The sequence below is a fragment of the Saccopteryx leptura genome, chromosome 3 (assembly GCF_036850995.1).
Source record: "Saccopteryx leptura isolate mSacLep1 chromosome 3, mSacLep1_pri_phased_curated, whole genome shotgun sequence".
NCBI classification, from domain to species: Eukaryota; Metazoa; Chordata; class Mammalia; order Chiroptera; family Emballonuridae; genus Saccopteryx; species Saccopteryx leptura.
Window position 1 is genome coordinate 63,032,394 of NC_089505.1, and position 23,494 is coordinate 63,055,887.

The 23,494-nt window shown below is 51.2% G+C and overlaps 3 protein-coding genes and 1 non-coding gene across 4 annotated transcripts in view; 3 read left to right on the forward strand and 1 right to left on the reverse strand.

Moving 5' to 3' along the window:
• Positions 1-1,550: 1,550 nt before the first annotated feature.
• APOC4 (apolipoprotein C4) lies at positions 1,551-5,763 on the forward strand. The gene is made up of 5 exons (XM_066373667.1): positions 1,551-1,725; positions 3,103-3,244; positions 3,352-4,113; positions 5,045-5,204; positions 5,575-5,763. Exons 1-3 carry the CDS (start codon positions 1,650-1,652, stop codon positions 3,515-3,517), a joined length of 384 nt encoding a protein of 127 aa, XP_066229764.1. The 5' UTR covers positions 1,551-1,649; the 3' UTR covers positions 3,518-4,113; positions 5,045-5,204; positions 5,575-5,763.
• On the forward strand, positions 3,978-5,763 carry APOC2 (apolipoprotein C2). Its single transcript, XM_066373669.1, has 4 exons — positions 3,978-4,113; positions 4,812-4,879; positions 5,045-5,204; positions 5,514-5,763. The coding sequence occupies exons 2-4, from the start codon at positions 4,825-4,827 to the stop codon at positions 5,602-5,604; spliced, it is 306 nt and encodes a 101-aa protein (XP_066229766.1). The 5' UTR covers positions 3,978-4,113; positions 4,812-4,824; the 3' UTR covers positions 5,605-5,763.
• Positions 5,764-16,282: 10,519 nt separating this feature from the next.
• The window catches only part of CLPTM1 (CLPTM1 regulator of GABA type A receptor forward trafficking), a 48,083-nt gene continuing 40,871 nt past the window's right edge, over positions 16,283-23,494 (forward strand). The window contains exon 1 of the mRNA XM_066373670.1: positions 16,283-16,376. Within this exon, the coding sequence (XP_066229767.1) occupies positions 16,305-16,376 (72 nt within the window). The 5' untranslated portion in view covers positions 16,283-16,304. The remainder of the gene's footprint in view (positions 16,377-23,494) is intronic.
• Positions 22,701-22,808, reverse strand: LOC136401934 (U6 spliceosomal RNA). Its single transcript, XR_010750857.1, has one exon. It is a non-coding gene; the product is annotated as a U6 spliceosomal RNA (small nuclear RNA).

A 23,494-nucleotide genomic window follows, 5' to 3' on the forward strand; every position in this document is an offset into this window, starting at 1 on the left:
CTCTCTAAAAAAATGAATAAAAAAAAATAAAATAAAAATAAAGAGGTTAAGCAGCTTGCACCAGGTCACACAGCCAAAAAGATGTGGAGCCAGACTCGGAACCCCAAACCATGGTGCTTCTCATAATACACTACATGGTGAGCTTCTCTTTATTATTATTATTATTATGGTAAAATACAAAATATAAAATTTACCATTATATCCGATGATTAAATCAACACAACCCTGACAAGAAAAAAATTTACCATTTTAACCATATTTTAAAAATTTATTAATTTTAGAGAGAGAGAGAGAATAAGGGGGCAAGAGAGACATCAGTTTATTGTTCAACTTATTTATGCACTCATTTGTTGACTCTTGTATGTGCTCTGACCAGGAATCGAGCCTGTAACCCTGGCATAGTAGGATGATGCTCTAATCAACTGAGCTGCTCAGCTAGGGCTTAACCATTTTCGGGTGTACAGTTCAGTGGCATTAAGTACATTCACAATGTTGTGCAACCACCGCCACTATCCATTTCTGGAAGTTTTTCGTCATCCAAACAAAAACTCTAGGAGGTTTTATTTTGCTGGTGATTATTAGTAAGAAACTTCAAGGAACATTTGTTGAGCACCTACTGTGTGCAGAGCCCATGCCGAGGCCACTGAAATAGACAGCATTCTGGGTCAGGACTGTCCTGTGTGGTCATTCAGATTGTGGCCAAGGTGGGGTTATCAAATTTTCCGCCTAAAAATACAGGATGACTGGTGAGATCTGAATTTCAGATAAACAACAATTTTTAGTATAATCCCCAAATTCTGAATGGGACATACTTATGCTAGAAATAAAATGCATAATCTATATGAAACTCCAACGTTAGTGGGCACCCTGCATTTTATCAGGCAACCCTAGACTAAGGACTTCAGCCCCATGCTCACCTGGCCAAGTCATGTGCCCTCGCTTATAACTGGGTCCTCCAGGAGAAAAAGGCTAATTTTCTTTCTGTCTAGCTTTGGGCCTCAACCTGATGTAGACACCCTCCTACTACACGCACCTAGAGCTCTCCGTCCCCAGCCTCATTCAGCCTTCACACAGACTCTGTGAGGCAGGTACTTATTACCATCCTCATTTTATAGATGGAAACACTGAGGCCCAGAGAAGGGGATGTATTTTCCCAAGACACGCAGTGAGGGTGTGTCTGGCCCTATAACCCAGAGACATTAGAGATGAAAGAAATAATCATAAACAGCTATGATCTGTGAGCACCTTTATTGCCAGGCTCCGTGTTAACACCTTTCCTTGTATATCATTTCATTGAGTCAATGTCCTGCTTGAAGTATGGATTGTGGGTCCATTTTACAGAGCAGGAAATTGAGGCCAGGAGAGGGGCTGTCACATGAGGTGGAGTCAAGATTTGAACCAGGTTCAGCACAAGAGGCAGAACAACATTCTGTCCTCCCCTCTCATGCCAGCAGGGTGCTGGGAAGGCAGGAAGGAGAGGCCAGGAGGGGCGGGCATAACCTCTGGTTGTCACTGCCATCTGGGCCCCTTTCTCTGAAGTCCCTGCTAAAGGGCATGGGGAGGTGGCCAGGGGAGGGCTCTGCTTGGTGCAGCCTCCCCTCCCCCCCCCAGCCTGGAGAGCTGAGCACAGAGAGACAGAGCCCCCAGAAATGTTGCTCCCTGGATGCAGGCCCTGGGTCCTGCCCTCCCTCTGCCTCTGCATGGTGGTCCTGGCCCGTGTTGTGGGTGAGAAGGAGTGGGTGGGTGGGTGTGGGGACCTGGCAGTGGCGTGGGATGAGTGTGACTGTGACGTGCAGTGCAGTTTGTAGACATGTGGGTACAGATCTTGTGTGCATTCGGAATGCAGACGTGTGTGTATGTCTGGGAGTACATGTCAGTATGTGTATGTGGGGTTGGGACAAATGAAGTGGTCATGCATGTCTTAGTGTGTGTGTAAGCACAAGTAGGCAGTCGTGGTAAATGTGTGTGTGAACATGCATGTGTTGTATATGGGTACATGTGTGTCTTTACGGGGTCTTAAACAATAGCTTTGAATGTGTGGACATGTGTGAGGGTATGTGTGTGCACTGGAGTGAGCACCTCTGTGTCGTGCATGTGCATTTAAAATTTTAACACACATAGTAGTGCTCCTTACACATGTTCACTCTGAATTCTCACAGTAACCCAATGAGGTAGGCCCTGTCTCTATCCCAGTCTACAAAAAGGGAAACTGAGTTGTTTCTTTTTTAAGTGAGAGGAAGGGAGATAGAAAAACAGCCGGGATCCACTCAGTAACCCCTGTTCGGGGCTGATGCTCGAATCAACTGAGCTATCCTCAGCACCTGAGGCCGATGCTTGGACCAACTGAGCTATCCTCAATCGAGCCACTGGATGCAAGAGGAGAAGAGAGAGAGAAGGGGGAGAGGGAGGAAAAGAAAAGCAGATGGTCGCTTTTCCTGTGTGCCCTGACCAGGGATTGAACCTGGGACATCCATTGGCCAGGCTGACACTCTATCCACTGAACTAACCAGCCAGGGCCGGGAAACTGAGTCTTAAAGAGGTAAAGTCATTGGCTGAGGGCACACCGCAGGTCATGTGGGTGTCTCAACATGTATGTACATGTGTCCCTGTGTGGTGGCTGCTCTCTGTGGGTGAGCCTTTACCAGGTTCCTGGGTTTGGCATCAACAGGTGTGTGTAGGGAAGTGCAGTGCGCACCAGGACAGCACTCCACCCCTGAGGGGCAGGCAGTCCTCCTGCTTGTCCCTCCACTGCCTGTGGAGGGGGGTCACAGGAGAACAAAAGGGCAGCAAGGGCAGCAGTGAAAGAGGCACCAGGAGGGGTCAGAGAGGTGGAGTGACAGACTGAGGGAGAAACCTGAGGCAGGGAGCGAGGTGACAGGAGGGGCCATGGACACCTACGGTGCAAGGAAATGACCAATGGCTGAAGGAGGGCAAGCAGTGAGAGGGATGCATGAGGAGATGAGGCCAGTGGCGAGAGGACTGGCAGAGGGCTGCCCTTGGGCCACCCAGAATGACAGTGACGGTGACAGTGTGCAGGGAGGGACAGGAGGAGGAAGCGTTCTGATATTCCAGCCGACCCAAGATGCCCTCTGTCACACCTAGAATGCCAGCAAGAAGTGCCTCCAGCAACCCCGAGCCCCCTGCCAGGGCTGGCAAGTAGTTCCTGGAGCCTGGCGGTGGCCAAAGTGAAGGGGCTGATGGAGCCGCTGGTGACCAGGACCAGAGACACATGGCAGTGGTTCCGGTTAGTGCGCGGAGGAGGGGCTGGGGGCCAGGGGGAGGGGTCCGAGGGGGAGGGGTGGTGAACGATGCAAAGTTTTTGTCCCGACTGTGACATTTCATCTTCTGCAGGGTCCCCACAGCCTTCCAGGGCTTCATGCAGACCTACTACGAGGACCACCTGAAGGACCTCCGCCCCCGGACCCAGGCCTGGCTCCGCAGCTCCAAGGACAGTCTTCTGAGGAAGGCCCACAACCTGTGTCCCCAATTTCTCTGCGGGGACAGGGGGCAGGCTTAAAGTGTTCACAGCCTCCACAATAAAGAAATTCTTGTCTGTGTCCCTGTCCAATCTGTCCTCAATGAAGCCAAAGATAGCTCCACCCCATGCACCCCCAGCAGTTAATGAGTAGAGGAAATGACACCTGGCAAGGGACAGGCAGTCAGGGGCCTCAGCGGAAGGAGTGAGAGGGATGACTCCCTCCACCCTGAGAACCCACTTTGGACTTGTGGGGGTGGAGACTTCAGGCTCCTCAGTTTGGGATGAAGGGTGAAAGCAGGAAAGGCAGCAGTGTTTTCGGGTCCCCACGGGGACGCCTCGTTCAGAGCTCTGCTTTTACTTTCCATGTGATGAAGATTCCAGGTCCCACTCCTGGTGGGCACCCAGAGCCCCCAACCCCACCACAGCCTCCGCCCGGAGTAGGCTCTGTGTGGCTTGACCTCAGGGGATGTCACTGCCCTCTGTGCCCCTCCCCCACCCCCTCAGTTGCTCTGTTGGCCTGGACTTTGACCTAGGCAGCCAAGTGGTGGTGGCAGCTGTGGAGGGCGGTGGATCCCAGGAGCTATAAAGCCTTTCTCTGCCTTCAGGAGCTGGTGAGGACCACCTGCCAGAGTCTGGTAAGAGAGGGATGGAATTGGGGGGTGGTCAGCAGGGAGGAGGCAAAGATCACTAAAGAGCCATGATGCTAGGTTCCTGTGTTGGGAACACAGAATTGAGAATCTAGAATGTTTGCCCACGCTGGTCCCCCTTCAGGTCAGATCTCAACCTCTTCTCAGCTGCACAGGCTGAATGAGCAAAGGGGGTAGGCCGGGCAGCAGAGACATGCTCATCCTAATAGTGGCGCTTAGCTGAGTCTGTGGCTCAAGTCCCTGCACTGACTGGGCCTTAGCATAAACGGCACCCTCTCCTGAGGCTTTCCCAGGCTACACAACACACCCTCCCCCACCCCGAGCACTTCTCTCCATGTGACACCCTATTATTTTACTCCTTAAATATTTGTTCATTGTATTTCTCTCTCATGCCAGCTTCCTAAGGACAGGGCTATTGCTGTGTTCATGGCCAGGCCAGAGGTGTGCTTGGCACATAATAGGTGCTCAAGAAATGCTTCTTGGGTGAATAAATGGATGTTAGAATTACGATGTTAAAATCAGGAGTAGAATCACAGAGTGTTAGATGGGGAGACCCAAGCCAACCCATGAGAAAGTTGACTTGGGTGGGGGTGTGGAAGAGGGAAGCCCAGCCCCCTCCCTTTGAGCAGGGGATCTCAGAAACAGATGTCTCTGGTGGCCCTGCCCCACACTCTCCTGTGTTCCAGGTCTTTTGACACTATGGGCACCAGATACCTCCTGGCTCTCTTTCTCATCCTTCTGATACTGGGATTTGGTGAGTGTGGTCAGCAGGAGAGGAGCGCAGGGGGAGGGGGTGAGCCCTAACCATCTGCCCCTGGCAGTTCCTGTCTAGCCAGGCCCTGCCCCCTCCTCTCCTTCCCTGACCACCCTCCCCCTGCAGCCTGCTCCTCAGCTCTCCTAACCCACCCTCCGCCTGCAGAGGTCCAGGGGACGCCTGTGCCCCAGCAAGATGAGGCTACCAGCTCCACGCTGCTCTCCCAGATGCAAGAATCACTTTTTGGTTACTGGGATACAGCCAGAACAGCTGCCCAGAACCTGTACCAGAAGACCTATCTGCCCTCCGTAGATGAGAAAATCAGGTACCACCTCAACTCCACCCCAGACACCAGGAGTCCGGCCCCCAGCCCTTTCCCCCTCAGACCTGGGAGTCAGGGCCCTCATCCCCTCTTTCCTCAGATCTGTGAGTCCCGGCCCCAGCCCCTCCCCACTCAGACCCGGGAGTCCGGCCCCCGCCCCTCCTCCCTCAGACCCGGGAGTCCGCCTCCCCCCCCTCAGACCCGGGAGTCCGCCTCCCCCCCTCAGATCCGGGAGTCCGGCCCCCCTCCCTCAGATCCGGGAGTCCTGGCCCCAGTTCCTCCCCACTCAGACCCTCTGTCCTTTCTCCCCAGGGACATGTACAACAAAAGCACGGCAGCTGTAACCACTTACGCGGGAATTTTTACTGACCAGGTCCTTTCACTACTGAATGGAGATGAATAAGAGCTGGGCCCCCAAACACAGGAGAGGGGATTGTCCAAACTCCAGCAAGCCACTGGCGCCCTGACCACTGTCCCCGTCCCCCAACTTTCCAGCAGCTCTCAGCATCCTGCTCCCAACGTTAGCCTGATTTCTTCTTATCAATAAAAAAAGTGAAGTTTATTCTCTTTGATGTGGTTGTTTTTCTGAGACCTCAGGGGCCAAGATGGAGGGAATCATTCAGTTTAGCCAACATTTATTGAGCACCTATGATAGGTTTGTAGCCCTAACCTGGTCAGTGGGGAAAATAACACGTTATCATAACAACAAAATTAGAGACTGCCCTTCACTAAGGCACTCTTTCTCATCTGTAAAATGGCAAACCATGGACACAGCTAACCTGCAGTGACCTCTAGCAGTGTCCAGGCCCTGGGCTGACATTTTTTTTTTTTTTGACAGAGACAGAGAATCAGAGAGAGGGACAGATAGGGACAGACAAACAGGAAGGGAGAGAGATGTGAATCATCAATTCTTAGTTGTGGCATCTTAGTTATTCATTGATTGCTTTCTCATAGGCTGACACTTTAACCTTTTCTTTTTTTCCATCGATCTGAGAGAGAAGGAGAGAGAGAGAGAAGCATCAACTCATTGTTCCACTTAGTTGTGCACTCATTGGTTGCGTCTCTGTGTGTGCCCTGACCAGAGATCAAACCATGACCTCAGTGCACTGGGATGACCCTGTATCCACTGAACCACCCAGTCAGGGCGAGCTGGCTTTAAATGTGCCATCCAGCCTGACCTGTGGTGGCGCAGTGGATAAAGCATCGACCTGGAACACTGAGGTCGCCGGTTCGAAACCCTGGGCTTGCCTGGTCAAGGCACATATAGGAGTTGATGCTTCCAGCTCCTCCCCCTTTCTCTCTCTCTGTCTCTCCTCTCTCTCTCTCTCTCTCTCTCTCTGTCTGTCTGTCTTTCCCTCTCCTCTCTAAAATGAATAAATAAAAAATTTAAAAATAAAAATAAAAAAAAATGTGCCATCCATCACATGGAGCTGTCCAATGCTCCTGTGACAGAGGAGAGTAGTGCTCACAAGTCACTGCTAGGCATAGGAAGTCAGTCCCCAGAATGGCTTGGACTCACGAGCCCAGAGCTACAAAAGCTGTACTCCATGACAACTCCTATACATTCATCTCACATGCACTTACTGCAACCTTCTCAGGTCCTAGGGTTCAGCAGGGAAAAGACAGAGACAGTCCCCTCTTGATGTGGCCCCTCAAATAGCTGTTGATTGGGTCCTGCCCCAGTTCTGTATGATTTTAGTGATTATTTGTGGTATACAGGAAAACGATTTGTGGTATGTTTTGTTAGGTTTTCTCTTCATATTAGCAACAGTCATAACATTTCCTGAGCTCCTACTCGGGCCAGGAGCTCTGTTCCATCCCAAGGCCATGAACAGAGAGGCTGGGGGAGGGGTGGCAGAGGATGAGGAAGTTGACCAGCGGAGAAGATAACTTCAGGCAGCAATTTAGGCGACAAAGAAAAGAAGAGAAAGTGAGGATAGCCAGGCCTGGTGCAGCCACCTCAGATAAGCACTGGAAGGCTCAGGCCCCCAAGAGGACCTGGCTGGGCTGGTCACAGGGTTATGTATCACAACTGTGGTGTGTTTTGGGCTGTGGTTGCTGGAGAGTGGGGGAGGGAAGCACTCCCTTGGTCCCAGGTCTGGATGGGGTGGTTAGTGGTTGGAAGAGGGTCTCTGGGTAGGGGGAATTGCAAGCAAAAAGCACAGGGTATGCAAATAAAAACAGAGGCTCTGCAGTCAAAGAGGGCAGGCTGGAGGCTGTGGGCAGAGGGGTTGGGCATCTGGACGCCTGGATTCTGAGGGAGGGGAGGGTGGTCCTGGGCTCCCAAATCCTAGGGGTGGAGCTGTCAGCCTCTGAGGATCCAGGGCCTGTATTTCTCCTAATCTGCTTGGTATTAACCTCCGGCCAGCCTTTGAGCACGTTGGGGCAGTTTTCCCAGGTCCTGAGGCTGGGCAGCTGTGAGTCTAGTGGAAAACAGGGGCTTTGGGGAGGGGTTATGGGAAATGTCCCCAAGTCCCCAGGGCCTGAGAAGAGCTGAGTTTGCCAAACCCAGGGGGTGATGGGCAGGGGGGACCTTGGAGGAACAATCCCTGCTCTGTCCACTTGTTTCCCACGGACTCAAGCCAAACCAAACCTCTGCCCAAGCCAGTTCTGCTTCCAACCAATCCTGGTGCCCTTTCCAGACTCCTCCTTCCTTTCTCAGGACCCGACCTCGTCCTCCTCCCCTCAGGACCCCAGAGTCTGGGCTCCCAGACTTCCTTCCTGAGAACTTAGGAGCCTGGGACCCCACATTTCTCCCTCAGATTCAGGAGTCTGGGAACCCAGATTTCTTCCTCAGACTCAGGAGTCCAGATTCCCAACCTCTTTTGTGTCCCCAGAAGTTCCAGTCTCCAAGATCCCCTCTACCTTAGAACTTGAAATCACAGCCTCTGGTTGGTGTTGGGCGCCCCCTAGAGGATGGCAGAGTGGGTCTGGCCAGTGATTTATTTATCAGTTAGGAATGGAAGAATTTATTTGGTTACTCAACAATATGGCAGGAGGGCTTTGCAGGGGTCCCATCTAAGGTCACAGTCTAGCTGAGAGCCTCTACTGCTTCTATAGATGAGAGAGGGAAGGCAGATTGGAGAATTTTGTGTCTAGAGCTGAGAGCAGAGATGGGGTTACAGTGGACCTGAAGAAGATTAAGTTTCAAAGCCCCTTACTTGCATAGGCCCTCTGTGGTCCTCTATTACATTTGTATGGGTAGTTTTGTACTTTAATTAATTAATTAATTAATTAAAAATTTTTTTGGATTTTTCTGAAGCTAGAAACGGGGAGAGACAGTCAGACAGACTCCCGCATGCGCCCAACCGGGATCCACCCGGCACATCCACCAGGGGCTACGCTCTGCCCACCAGGGGGGATGCTCTGCCCCTCCGGGGCATCTCTCTGTCGCGACCAGAGCCACTCTAGCGCCTGGGGCAGAGGCCAAGGAGCCATCCCCAGCGCCCGGGCCATCTTTGCTCCGATGGAGCCTTGGCTGCGGGAGGGGATGGGCGCTTCTCCTATGTGCCCTGGCCGGGAATCGAACCCGGGTCCCCCGCATGCCAGGCCGACACTCTACAGCTGAGCCAACTGGCCAGGGCTGTACTTTTATTTTTTATGTTTTAGCATGCATTTTTAAAAATTGATTGATTTTAGAGGGGAAGGGAGAGAGAGAGACAGAAACATCGATCTGTTTCTGCATGTGCCCTGACCCGTGCTTGAACCCACAACTTTTGTGTATTGGGCTGATGCTCTAACCAACAGAGCTATGCAGCCAGGGCTGCGTGCATTGAAAAAATATATTTTTAAAAATTTTATTGATTTTAGTGAGAGATAGAGAGAGATAGGAACATCAATCTGTTCCTGTATGTGCTTCATGTATGTGCCCTGACAGGGGATTGAACTGGCAACCTCTGCACTTCAGGATGATGCTCTAACTAACCTGAGCTATCTGGCCAAGGCAGTGTTTTTTTTTCCTCTCAAAGATTTTATTTTATTTTATTTATTTTTGTGGCAGAGTCAAACAGAGGGACAGATAGGGACAGACAGACAGGAATGGAGAGAGATGAGAAGCATCAATTCCTCGTTGCGGCACCTTAGTTGTTCATTGATTGTTTTTACTTGTATGTGCCTTGACGGGGGGGAGGGCTACAGCAGACTGAGTGACTCCCCCAGCGACCTTGGGCTCAAGCTGGTGAGCCTTGCTCGAACCAGATGAGCCCGTGCTCAAGCTGGCGACCTTGGGGTCTCGAACCTGAGTCTTTCATGTCCCAGTCCGACACTCTATCCGCTGCGCCACTGCCTGGTCAGGCATCAAAGATTTTATTTATTAAGGTGACCAATAGTCCTCCTTTAGGGAGGACAGTCCTTCTTCTGTAAATTTTGTCCTCCCTTGAAAAGTGTCCTTTTTTTTTTTTACAGGGACAGAGAGAGTCAGAGAGAGGGATAGATAGGGACAGACAGACAGGAATGGAGAGAGATGAGAAGCATCAATCATCAGTTTTTGTTGCAACACCTTAGTTGTTCATTGATTGCTTTCTCATATGTGCCTTGACCACGGGCCTTCAGCAGACCAAGTGACCCCTTGCTCGAGCCAGAGACCTTGGGTCCAAGCTGGTGAGCTTTTGCCCAAACCAGATGAGCCCGCACTCAAGCTGGCAACCTCGGGGTCTCGAACCTGGGTCCTCCACATCCCAGTCCGACGCTCTGTCCACTGCGCCACCACCTGGTCAGGCTATGTCCTCCTTTTTAATATTGGAAGACTAATCTGTAAATATCTGTATTCAATTGATGCAGTCGATCCATTGTGTGTGATGTGACGTATTTGTATCTAAATGAGTACTTTTTTCTTACAATTATTAAAAACTAATAGGCATGTAAGCATAATTACAATATAAAATATTACAAATGTTTTTATTATGCATTTATCATATTATAGTGTATTATTGTTAAATGAATAAAATGTTTCTTTTACTTACGATATTGTTTTCTTCGATTTATTTTTGTCCTCCTTTTCATTGTAAAAAGTTGGTCACTGTTGGAATCCATGGGAGTCTGAAAAGACTAGAGTAACAGGATTTATTGAAAGAAAGAAAGGAAACCTGCCGGGTACTTCTGGGGGAGAGGGGGAAGAAGGGCACCAGTTACAGACTAGGGGTGAATTTTATAGCGTTTGGGAGAGCCTGAGGGGGTACTGAGTCAGAAGTTCTGGTATGTTCCCTTTTACGGTTTTACGGTTTCTGCTTCCTGGAACGCTTCTCCTTGAGAAGTTGATCAGCTTTTCTGGAACTTTTCTGCCTCAGGGGCGATTATCCAGTAAGTAAGGGTGAGGTCAGGCAGCCAGGTGGAACAAAATAAGGGCAGTTAGGCCTGACCTGTGGTGGCGCAGTGGATAAAGCGTCGACCTGGAAATGCTGAGGTCGCCGGTTCGAAACCCTGGGCTTGCCTGGTCAAGGCACATATGGGAGTTGATGCTTCCAGCTCCTCCCCCCTTCTCTGTCTCTGTTTCTCCTCTCTCTCTCTCTCTCTCTCTCTCTCTCTCCCTCTCCTCTCTAAAATGAATAAAAAAAAATAAGGGCAGTTGGAATTTCTAGTAAATTCATATATCTATCAGTCACCTTATATTTATTGACTTTACAGAGAGAAAGGAGAGGGACAGGAAGCAACTCATTTGTTCATTGATTGATTGCTTGTTGTATATGCCTTGACTATTATAAAGTACTATACCCCAGATTCTGAAAGACACTGTACCTCATTTCATTGAGTTCATGTAGAGACACCCAGTCCAGATAAATTTTGAAGAGTTTTATTAGAGGAGGAGATTTATTAAATATGCCGGCTGCATATAGCTGACACGGGGCATCTGCAGGCCCAAATCGTGCAGTCCCAAAAATAGTTCAGGGGCTGTTTATTTTTTATTTATTTATTTTTTTATAATGCAAATGTCCATGCTTATTTATTTATTTATTTATTTATACTTTTTTGTATTTTTCTGAAGCTGGAAACGGGGAGGCAGTCAGACAGACTCCCGCATGCACCCGACCGGGGTCCACCCAGCACGCCCACCAGGGGGCGACGCTCTGCCCACCAGGGGGCGATGCTCTGCCCCTCCGGGCGTTGCTCTGTTGCTACCAGAGCCACTCTAGCGCCTGGGGCAGAGGCCAAGGAGCCATCCCCAGCGCCCGGGACATCTTTATGCTCTAATGGAGCCTTGGCTGCGGGAGGGGAAGAGAGAGACAGAGAGGAAGGGGGGGGTGGAGAAGCAGATGGGCGCCTCTCCTGTGTGCCCTGGCCGGGAATCAAACCTGGGACTTCCGCACGCCAGGCTGACGCTCTACCACTGAGCCAACTGGCCAGGACCAACAGGGGCTGTTTATATACCCTTGCTCACACACGGGGGAGAGCATGACCTCATGATACAAGCTGGCAACATTTGTTTAGAGGATACACAGGAACATTAAGACTTTCAAGGTAACACAATCAAAGATGTTTACAGCCTGACCAGGCGGTAGCGCGGTGGATAGAGAGTTGGACTGAGATGCCGAGGACCCAGGTTCGAGACCCCAAGGTCGCCACCTTGAGCATGGGCTCATCTGGTTTGGGCAAAAGCTCACCAGCTTGGACCCAAGGTTGCTGGCTCCAGCAAGGGGTCACTCAGTCTGCTGAAGGCCCACGGTCAAGGCACATATGAGAAAGCAATCAATGACAACTAAAGTGTCGCAATGCGCAACAAAAAACTAATGATTGATGCTTCTCATCTCTCCGTTCCTGTCTGTCCCTGTCTATCCCTCTCTCTGACTCTCTCTGTAAAAAAAAAAAAAAAAAGATGTTTAGAATCCTTCCAGAGTTCATCTTCCCTCACTAGCCTAGAGGTATTTTACCCTCAAGATTCCAGCAGGGTGGAACTACAATCAATGTAAGGTGGTATGTAAATTCTGCCTCCTATTGAAAGAGAAGAAGTTTCTAGGTTAACCTTTATTTTAGATTTAAAACTGAATGACCCATTGTTCTTTTTTTTTTTTTTTTTTTTTTTTTAGATTTTATTTATCCAGAACTTCTACATTCTTTTCCCTCTCCTCCCTAAAGGAGGGATGGGACAGGAGAGCCTGATAGGAAAGCCTGACCTTTCCTCCCAGAATATCAATATCAATTTTCAGCTTTTTGGTATCTTACAACATGACCAGGCAAGCCCAGGGTTTCCAACTGGCAACCTTGGCGTTGACCCTCTAGTCTATCCAATGCGCCACCACAGGCCAGGCTCCATGCATCTTTTTTTTTTTTCATTTTTTCCGAAGCTGGAAACGGGGAGGCAGTCGGACAGACTCCCGCATGCGCCCGACCGGGATCCACCCAGCATGCCCACCAGGGGGCGATGCCTTGCCCCTCTGGGGCGTCGCTCTGTTGCGTCCAGAGCCATTCTAGCACCTGAGGCGGAGGCCACAGAGCCATCCCCAGCGCCCGGGCCAACTTTGCTCCAATGGAGCCTCGGCTGCGGGAGGGGAAGAGAAAGACAGAGAGGAAGGAGAGGGGGAGGGGTGGAGAAGCAGATGGGCGCTTCTCCTGTGTGCCCTGGCCAGGAATCAAACCCGGGACTTCTGCACGCCAGGCCGACGCTCTACCACTGAGCCAACCGGCCAGGGGAAATTTTGTACTTTTAAAAAAGAGGCCCATGGCCTGACCAGGACGTGGTACAGTGGATAGAGCCTTGACCTGGGATGCTTGAGGACCCAGGTTCGAAACCCCAAGGTCGCTGGCTTAAGTGCAGGCTCATTTGGCTTGAGCATGGGGTCGCTGGCTTGAGAGTGGCATCATGTCTATGGTCACTGGGTTGAGCCCAGCCCAAGGTCGTTGGCTTGAGCAAGGGGTCACTGGCTTGGCCCCAAGGCACATATGAGAAAGCAATCAGTGAACAACTAAAGTGCGGCAACAAGTTGATGCTTCTCATCTCTCTCCCTTCCTGTCTGTCTCCCTGTCTCCCTCACTAAACAACAAAAAGAGACCCACAAAACCCCAGTCTGCTTCTCCCCTGGGTCTGCGAGACTTATTCAGAATGTTCATTCCTCCCTGAACTTAAAGACTAGGCCTACAATTTCACAGAATCATTACTTCCATTATTATCTGAAAAAGAATGGACTGGGCACGTTTTCTAAGGTGTTGGTCCTCAGAAGGTAAATCATTCACCTTCTGCACTGAGTTCATCCTTCCCCTGGGGCACTGCTGGAGGACACAGCAATGACCACGGTAGCCCTGAAAACACACCACACCCATCCCTGACATAGATGGCCCCAAGTGAGCAGAGAAGGCCTGAGGGAGTACAGGGATCTTGGAGGACTGGGAGGTGGTGCCCCGCCCAGACACAGTGGATACAGGGAGGGTTTTCTGGAGGTGATACTATTACTGAACTGAAACCTAGAGGAAAGTGCAGGAGGTAGATAGTAAAACTAATAAATAAGTAATTAGAATCTCTCTTCCAGGTAAGGTTAGCAGCAACAGCACACAATGTTCACTAAGCAGGAGACAGGGGCCAGGTGCTTTACATTGGTGATCTTACTGGATCTTCTCAAAAGCCTGTCGGGGCAGGCCTTGGCCGGTTGGCACAGCGGTAGAGCGTCGGCCTGGCGTGCGGGGGACCCGGGTTCGATTCCCGGCCAGGGCACATAGGAGAAGCGCCCATTTGCTTCTCCACACCCCCCCCTTCCTCACTGTCTCTCTCTTCCCCTCCCGCAGCCAAGACTCCATTGGAGCAGAGATGGCCCGGGCGCTGGGGATGGCTCCTTGACCTCTGCCCCAGGCGCTGGAGTGGCTCTGGTCGTGGCAGAGCAACGCCCCAGAGGGGCAGAGCATCGCATCGCCCCTGGTGGGCGTGCCGGGTGGATCCCGGGCCGGGCGCATGCGGGAGTCTGTCTGACTGTCTCTCCCCGGTTCCAGCTTCAGAAAAGTACAAAAAAAAAAAATTTAAAAAGCCTGTCGGGGCAAAAGGGAAAGAGGAATAACGGGTACTAATATAATGCCTAGTTTATAAGAGAGGAAGAAACTGAGACTTTTAAAGAGATATGTAACTTGCCTGACCAGGCGGTTGCGCAGTGGATAGAGCGTCAGACTGGGATGCGGAAGACCCAGGTTTGAGACCTCGAGGTTGCCAGCTTGAGTGTGGGCTCATCTGGCTTGAGCAAAAAGCTCACCAGCTCGGACCCAAGGTTGATGGCTTGAGCAAGGGGTTACTTGGTCTGCTGAAAGCCCGCGGTCAAGGCACATATGAGAAAGCAATCAATGAACAACTAAGGTGTCACAACGAAAAACTGATTGATGCTTCTCATCTCTCTCCGTTCCTGTCTGTCTATCCCTCTCTCTGACTCTCTCTCTCTCTGTCCCTGTAAAAAAAAAAAAAAAATGTAACTTGTTCCGGATCATTTAGCTGATTATTAGTTCACCCAGGTCAGACCTCGACCCAATTCATTGGTGAAGGTTTAACTGAGCATCTTCTGTCCTTTCTGGGGGGGTGCTTTCTATTTTTTTCCTTTTTGGGGGGTATTTTTGTATTTTTCTGAAGTTGGAAATGGGGAGGCAATCAGACAGACTCACGCATGCCCCCGACCAGGATCCACCCAGTACGCCCACCAGGAGGCGATGCTCTGCCCATCTGGGGAGTTGCTTTGTTGCAACCAGAGCCATTCTAGCGCCTGAGGCAGAGGCCACAGAGCCATCCTCAGCGCCCGGGCCAACTTTGCTCCAATGGAGCCTTGGCTGCGGGAGGGGAAGAGAGACAGAGAGGAAGGAGAGGGGGAGGGGTGGAGAAGCAGATGGGCGCTTCTCCTGTGTGCCCTGGCCGGGAATCGAACCTGGGACTCCTGCACGCCAGGCCCACACTCTATCACTGAGCCAACTGGCCAGGGCCTGGGGGGGGGGGGCCTTTCTAACACCCTCCCCAAGCAGGGGTCTCTGAACGTGTTCAGGTTTGGAGCTGCAGATATATAGCTAAGAAAAGGAAGTTCATACAGCCCTCAAAATCAAGTGGAGCTGCAAGGTTTGCCCTAAAGCGAAAGACCACCAAGAGAATGCCCCTGCGCACTAAAGTGGAGGTCTGAAGGTCTGGGGAGGAGCTGATCGAATCCAATTTGGAGGTGTGTTGGTGGTGAGACCCCTGAAATAGTATTCCGAATGCACAGGAAGACTATAACCCTTTTTTTTTTTTTTTTGTATTTTTCTTAAGTTGGAAATGGGGAGGCAGTCAGACTCCCGCACGCGTCAGACTGGGATCCAACCGGCACGCCCACCACGGGGTGATGCTCTGCCCATCTGGGGGGTCACTCTGTTGCAACCAGAGCCACTCTAGCGCCTGAGGCAGAGGCCATAGAGCCATCCTCAGCGCCCAGGCCAACTTTGCTCCAATGGAGCCTCGGCTACTGGAGGGGAAGAGAGAGACAGAGAGGAAGGAGAGGGGGAGGGGTGGAGAAGCAGATGGGCGCCTCTCCTGTGTGCCCTGGCCGGGAATCGAACCCGGGACTCCTGCACCACTGAGCCAACCCGCCAGGGCTGAAGCCTATAACCTAAAGGGGGACTTGTCGGGGGGAAAACTCAGAGTTAAGAACAAAAGTCCGAGAAAGGAAATATTGGCTAAAATTCCTACTCTTCGAATCTGGGTACCGTGGCCAGGAAAGTTCTTTTAAGCCAGGAGGGGCGTGATTCGAGCAAGACATTTTGAAGCTTTACGGTGGCTGGGAAAGCTCAACAAGCATGGAACAAGAAGAACTCAAAGAATTGGCGGAGTGAGGCGGACAGGACGGCCTACAAGGCTCATATAACTGGAAAAGGCAGGCTCGTTCAAGAAGGCAGAATGAATGGTGCCCGTGGGAAGCGCATGTGTTGGTCGAGAAACTCCTGGGGGATTGGAGCAGGACGTGTGTTCCCGGGGTGAAAACAAAGTACCAGGAAGGGGAAGTACGGTGCCAGGATTGGTTTCTTCGCAGACGGAAGTAGCTCTCCCGAGAGGCGTGGCTGAGACGCTCTTGCCGGGTACGGTGGCCTGCGGGTCGGCTAAGGGGTGAAATCTCGCGCGATCGCGCTGGCGCCGTCGGGGACGGGGCGGGGCTGACGGCGGGGGCGGGGACCCGGAGCGGGAAAATGGCGGCGGCACAGGAGGCGGACGGGGCTGGCAGTGCCGTGGTGGCGGCCGGGGGAGGCGGCTCCGGTCAGGTACGGAGGCCGAGAGGGGTCTGAGGGGTTCTTCTCCACCTGGGGGGGCCTCCCACGGGGCGTGTCCTGCCACTTTTCACGGAATCCCGTGCATCCGGGGCTCCTTGCCCAGAGGGACCTTGACTATCCGGCCCAGGCGGGGCTGGTCGGCCCGGAAGGCCGGACAGTGCGGGAAGCGGGGCCCGGTTGCGCGCCGGGTCCCCTGCACGCCGCGTCGGGCGGCCACCAGGCTCTTGCTCCAACCGGAGACATTGGCGCAGAGGGATGCAGCCTTGTACCTAGACTCCCTAGGTTCTTGACTCCTGATTCTAGGCTCCACGGCCGTTCCTAGAGTGGTCTGGCTTTCCGAGTTTCTTGGAATGCTTGACATGTGGGCAATGACTGATTAATTGGTAGTTTTGTATCTTTGGGCGAAATCAGGTAATCATCGTGGGGAAGGGCACAGGCTGTGGAGGTTGACAGACCCATTTTACAGATGGGAATCCCAAGAAACAGCGAGACTAAGGCTTTCAGTAAGTGACCCAGTTTGGATTTGGGGTTCATTCCATTGTAGCAGTTACTAGGCGTTGCTAACCCAGGGTGGTCAGAACTGGGATGGGCTTGCTTTTATCATAACCTACCCTTATGGTGGAAATAGTCCAGGTGCTGATGACTTCTGACCCATCATCGCCTCAGCTAAACTGAGGCTGCAGAACATACTGGCTAGTTCAGGCAGCCAGCCACCCTTAAGGCATTTAGGGAATTGGTGGAGTGACAGCCAGGAGTTGTCGACCCACCCACTTGGATGTCACTGACATGTGGGAGGCAGCAAAGAGGAGAGGAGCTCAGGTTGGGAGGAGAGAATGAAGCTTTCTCTCTCTGTGACCTTGTGCTAGTTCCTTTTCCTCTCTGGGCCCTTATTTCTGCAGTGGTAAATGGAGGGGTTAGACAAGGAGGGCCAGCCATGTGATGGGTCACAAAGATGACTACAGCCGTGTTCCTGCCATCAGTGGAGTGGAAGAGAAGACTGACATCTAAAGAATTATAATTCTGAATGACTAGGCTGGGGACAAAAGTCTCTGTGAGGGACTGAGGGAGCCAAGACGAGGGGCAAATAATATCACCTGTTAAAAAAAGTAGTATCTCTTGGGAGAACACCAGGATGAGATTTACCTGATAGAGCCCAACATATCTGGTTTAGCATCTTCAACCAGGGCCTTGCTCTGGGTGGCCTCAGGAAATGTTTACTGAGCAGTGGAATGAAGACTCAGTTCCTGCCCTGGGGAGCTTCTCGGTTTGCTGAAAAGTCTTCTGTTGATTACTGGGTGGGGGTTGGTCAGGTTTCCTTGAACTTCTGGAGACCTCCTCACACCCCAGTCCTCTCTTGTTCATTTCTGCATAAATCCTTTCAAGACTTATTCCTTTGCTTTCAGGATCAAGTACAAATTCTTTAGCAGATTAAGGCCTTGCATGATCTGACTTCCATCAGACTACACTAGGATTTTACAACTTAGCACTTGTTGGCATTTTGGGTTGGATAAATCTTCACTGGCTAGGGCTGTTCTTTGCATTGTAGGAAATTTAGCAGCATCCTCTACATACCAGATGTCAGTAGCACACACACCCCTCCCCAGTTGTGACAATCAAGAATGTCTTCAGACATTGCTAAATGTCCCCTGTGGAGGGGGGGGGGGTTGCCCCTGCTTGAGATCCACTGGATGAGAGGGTGTAAGCCACTCTGAAGTGTGTATTTCTAGGAGCATGTCTCACTATCTCTGCCTCAGAGCCTGTGCACATGTTTCTCCCTTCTTTAGCTGGTTGATCCTTACCAGTCCTGTACATTTCAGATGTTCTCTCCCCTAGAAAGTCCTCTCTGACTCTCTCAGACTAGGTTGGGGCGCCCACAGTCTTCGGGTCTACCTTGTCCTAAGCCCTACCCACACTAGGTTGTTACTGTGCATCTGTGTCCTCCATTGAACTGGGAGCCCCTGAAGGGCAGAACTGGGACTGTCTTGGTCATTACTGAGTCGCCAGCACCACCTCACTGAGGACCTGGCGGCACAGGGCAGGTGCTCAGTGTTTGTGGAATGAATGGATCTTGAGGCAGAGGGTAGGCTAAGGTGGAATCTCCATGGTGGATCCAAGCGCTATGTGAGGACATGCTGGAAAGCCTGTCCTCCCAGCCCTGGCCCGGCCTCATGGTCTCAGCTGCGTCCTGGGCCCCTTAGTGGGTGTTTCTGGGGATTGTGTATGAGACTGAATGTGTGGGTCCAAAAGCAGAAACTGTGTCTTAATCACTACTGTGTCCACAGCCACCACCACCTTCCTCTGTCCTGTGGGGTCTACACAGTCCTCGGCAGTCTCCTGCTCCAGCCAGTCTGCTCCTTCAGCTGGTGGCTGAGGCACAGGGCCCACAGATCCACTTTTCATTCCTTCAGTTAATGTGTATTTTGTCCCCTCTACAGGCTGGGCCCTGTGCTAATGCTGGAGACACAGCTGTGAACACAACAGAGGCCCTGCCCTCTTGGAGCTCATGTTCCATTTGTGGACTTCAGGATGGGGATGGAGGGACAAGGACAAACAGTGAATAAGATAAATAAGAAAATCTGTAGTGGGTTGGATGGTAATAAGTGCCATGGACAGAAATAAAGCTGGGAGGGGGATGGGAAGTGAGGAGGTTGCGACTTACACAGTGTAGTCTGGGAAGGCCTCTCTGAGGAGATGACATTTGAACAGAGACTTGAAGGAGATGAGGAAGGGAAGCCTGCAGATACATGGGGGAAAGCCTTCCAGGTAAAGGGAACAACCAGGGCAGAGGCCCTGAGGCAGGAGGTGCCTGAAGCGCAGAAGGAACAGTGAGGAGCTGGGTGGCAGGAGCTAGTGAGTGAGGGGAGATGGGTGAGAGCAGAGGGGTGGGGAAGGAGCCAGACCAGGCCCTTGAGGACCTTGTGAGGACTTTGCCTTCATTCCACGGGAAGTGGGAGCCACCAGGAGTTAGCTTTTTTATTTATACTTACTGATTTTAGAGAGAGAGAAAGGGAGAGACAGAGACAGAAACATTGATCTGTTCCTTATGGGCCCTGACCTGGGATTGAACCCACAACCTTTTTATAAAAGGATGACACTCTTGCCTGACCAGGTGGTGGAGCAGTGGATAGAGCGTCAGACTAGGATGCAGAGGACCCAGGTTTGAGATCCCGAGATCTCCAGCTTGAGCGCAGGCTCATCTGGTTTGAGCAAAAAGCTCACCAGCTTGGACCTGAGGTTGCTGGCTCGAGCAAGGGGTTACTTGGTCTGCTGAAGGCCCGTGGTCAAGGCACATATGAGAAAGCAATCAATGAACAACTGAAGTGCCACAACGAAAAACTGATGATTGATGCTTCTCATCTATATTCGTTCCTGTCAGTCTATCCCTACCTATCCCTCTCTCTGACTCTCTCTGTCTCTGTAAAATAAATAAATAAATTAAATAAAGGGATGACACTCTAACCCAGTGATAATCAACCTGGTCCCTACCGCCCACTAGTGGGCGTTCCAGCTTTCATGGTGGGTGGTAGCGGAGCAACCAAAGTATAAATAAAAAGATAGATATATGCCTGACCTGTGGTGGTGCAGTGGATAAAGCGTCGACCTGGAAATGCTGAGGTCACTGGTTCAAAACCCTGGGCTTGCCTGGTCAAGGCACATATGGGAGTTGATGCTTCCAGCTCCTCCCCACCTTCTCTCTCCTCTCTCTCTCCCTCTCTATCTGTCTCTCTCCCTTTCTCTCTCCTCTCTAAAATGAATAAAAATTTTAAAAAAAATTTAAAAAAAAAGATAGATATAACTGTAGTAAGTTGTTTTATAAAGATTTATTCTGGCCCTGGCCCATTGGCTCAGCGGTAGAGCATCGGCCTGGTGTGCAGGGGACCCGGGTTCGATTCCCGGCCAGGGCGCATAGGGGAGGCGCCCATTTGCTTCTCCACCCCCCACCCCCCCTCCTTCCTCTCTGTCTCTCTCTTCCCCTCCCGCAGCCAAGGCTCCATTGGAGCAAAGATGGCCCGGGCGCTGGGGATGGCTCCTTGGCCTCTGCCCCAGGCGCTAGAGTGGCTCTGGTCGCGGCAGGGCGACCCCCCGGAGGGGCAGAGCATCACCCCCTGGTGGGCAGAGTGTCACCCCTGGTGGGCGTGCCGGGTGGATCCCGGTCGGGCGCATGTGGGAGTCTGTCGGACTGTCTCTCCCCGTTTCCAGCTTCAGAAAAATAAAAAAAAAATAAAAAAAAATAAAGATTTATTCTGCCAAACTTAGTGAAAATCCGACATAAAGTACTTGGTAAGTAATTATTATTATATGCTTTTACTTGCTGTAACTCTGCTTTATACATTTTATAAAGTAAAGTTACTTCCCTACTTTAATTTTTTTTTTTTTTTTTTTATTCATTTTAGAGAGGAGAGAGAGATAGAGAGAGAGAACGGGGGAGGAGCTGGAAGCATCAACTCCCATATGTGCCTTGACCGGGCAAGCCCAGGGTTTTGAACCAGCGACCTCAGCATTTCTAGGTTGACGCTTTATCCACTGCGCCACCACAGGTCAGGCCTAAAAAAACATTTTATTGATTTAGAGAGAGAAGAGGAAGAAGCATCAACTCATAGTTGCTTCACTCTAGTTATTCATTGATTGCTTCTTGTATAAGGCTTGACCAGGAAAGCCCAGGGTTTCAAACCGGCTACCTCAGCATTCCAGGTTGACACTCTACCCAGGTCAGGCCACGAGTTACCTTTTTTTTTTTTTTTGTATTTTTCTGAAGCTGGAAACGGGGAGAGACAGTCAGACAGACTCCCGCATGCGCCCGACCGGGATCCACCCGGCACGCCCACCAGGGGCGACGCTCTGCCCACCAGGGGGTGTCGCTCTGCCGCGACCAGAGCCACTCTAGCGCCTGGGGCAGAGGCCAAGGAGCCATCCCCAGCGCCCGGGCCATCTTTGCTCCAATGGAGCCTTGGCTGCGGGAGGGGAAGAGAGAGACAGAGAGGAAGGAGAGGGGGTGGAGAAGCAAATGGGCGCCTCTCCTATGTGCCCTGGCCGGGAATCGAACCCGGGTCCCCCTCACGCCAGGCCAACGCTCTACCGCTGAGCCAACCGGCCAGGGCCGAGTTACCTTTTTATTGAGGTATAACTTAGATACTGTAAAGTTCACCTGTTGTCAGTATAAACTTCAGTGGCTCTTAGTACGTTTATGCAGTTGTGTGGTACAAGCATCATGACAGTCTTGTCTGAGAACACTTGGACCCCCTCAAAACAGTCTTGTGCCTGACCAGGCACAGCAGATAGAGCGTGGGACTGGGATGTGGAGGACCCAGGTTTGAGACCCCGAGGTCGCCAGCTTGAGCGTGAGCTCATCTGATTTGAGCAAGGCTCACCAGCTTGAGCCCAAGGTCGCTGGCTCGAGCAAGGGGTCACTCGGTCTGCTGTAGCCCCCCAGTCAAGGCACATAGAGAAAGTAATCAATGAACAACTAAGGAACTGCAATGAAGAATTGATGTTTCTCATCTCTCTCCTTTCCTGTCTGACTGTCCCTATCTGTCCCTCTCTCTGACTCTATGTCTCTCCCACAAAAAAAGAAAAAAAAAGATTCTTGTGTTTCACTTTATTTTATTTTTTTGTATTTTTCTGAAGTTGGAAACAGAGAGGCAGTTAGACTCCCGCATGCGCCCGACCGGGATCCACCTAGCATGCCCACCAGGGGGCAATGCTCTGTTGCAACCAGAACCATTCTAGCGCCTGAGGCAGAGGCCACAGAAAAATCCTCAGTGCCCAGGCCAACTTTGCTCCAATGGAGCCTCAGTTGCAGTAGGGGAAGAGAGAGACAGAGAGGAAGGAGAGGGAGAGGGGGAAGGGGAAGAGTGTAGAAGCAGATGGGCGCCCCTCCTGTGTGCCCTGGTCAGGGATCGAACCTGGGACTCCTGCACGCCAGGCCGACGCTCTACCACTGAGCCAACCGGCCAGGGCCTCTTTTATTTTTTATTTATTTTTTTACAGAGACAAGAGTCAGAGAGAGGAATAGGTAGGGACAGACAGACAGGAACAGAGAGATGAGAAGCATCAATCATTAGTTTTTCATTGCGTCCGTCACCTTAGTTGTTCATTGCTTACTTTCTCATATGTGCCTTGACCGTGGGCCTTCAGCAGACCGAGTAACCCCTTGCTAGAGCCAGAAACCTTGGGCTCAAGCTGGTGAGCCTTGCTCAAATCAGATGAGTTCACGCTCAAGCTTGCAATCTCGGGGTCTCAAACCTGGGTCCTCTGCATCCCAGTCCAACGCTTTATCCACTGTGCCACCTCCTGGTCAGGTGTGTTTCTTTTTTTAAAAATATGGTCCACTTCATGAATTTCCATGTCATCCTTGCACAGGGGCCATGCTACTCTTTTCTGTATTGTTTCCATTTTTAGTATATGTGCTGCTGAAGTGAGCACCCGTGTTCCTTTGGTGGTCATTTTCTGCCCCTAGCAGTGTTCTTTTTTTTTTTTTTTTACAGGGACAGAGAGAGAGTCAGAGAGAGGGATAGATAGGGACAGACAGACAGGAACAGAGAGAGATGAGAAGCATCAATCATCAGTTTCGTTGTCACACCTTAGTTGTTCATTGTTTGCTTTCTCATATGTGCCTTGACTTCGGGCCTTCAGCAGACCAAGTAACCCCTTGCTTGAGCCAGCGACCTTGGATCCAAGCTGGTGAGCTTTGCTCAAACCAGATGAGCCTGTGCTCAAGCTGGCGACCTTGGGGTCTCGAACCTGGGTCCTCCACATCCCAGTTTGACGCTCTATCCACTGCGCCACCGCTTGGTCAGGCCAGTGTTCCTTTTTATTGCTGAGTAGTATTCCATTGTATAGATATGTCACAGTTTATTGCTTCATTCATTGAAGGACATTTGTGTTATTTCTAGCTATTATGAATAATGCTGCTATGGATATCTATATATAAGATTTAGCGTGGACGTACATTCTCATTCCTCTTGGGGAGAGACCCAGGGATGGGATTACTGGCTTGTATGGCAGGTGCACATCTTGCTTTGTAACATCGACCATGTTTTTCCAGGCAGCGGCTCCATTTTCCCACCAGCAGTGTACAACTGTTTCTATTTCTCCACACCCTCACTGCA

What these genes read in the sequence shown, in the direction of transcription:
- APOC2 (XM_066373669.1), top strand. Translation starts at nt 4,825, where the DNA reads ATGGGCACCAGATACCTCCTGGCTCTCTTTCTCATCCTTCTGATACTG. An exon ending in CCTTCTGATACTGGGATTTG is followed by an intron (nt 4,880 to 5,044) that starts GTGAGTGTGGTC and finishes CTCCGCCTGCAG; the next exon opens with AGGTCCAGGGGACGCCTGTG. An exon ending in TCCGTAGATGAGAAAATCAG is followed by an intron (nt 5,205 to 5,513) that starts GTACCACCTCAA and finishes CTTTCTCCCCAG; the next exon opens with GGACATGTACAACAAAAGCA.
- APOC4 (XM_066373667.1), top strand. Translation starts at nt 1,650, where the DNA reads ATGTTGCTCCCTGGATGCAGGCCCTGGGTCCTGCCCTCCCTCTGCCTC. An exon ending in GGTCCTGGCCCGTGTTGTGG is followed by an intron (nt 1,726 to 3,102) that starts GTGAGAAGGAGT and finishes TGTCACACCTAG; the next exon opens with AATGCCAGCAAGAAGTGCCT. An exon ending in GACACATGGCAGTGGTTCCG is followed by an intron (nt 3,245 to 3,351) that starts GTTAGTGCGCGG and finishes CATCTTCTGCAG; the next exon opens with GGTCCCCACAGCCTTCCAGG.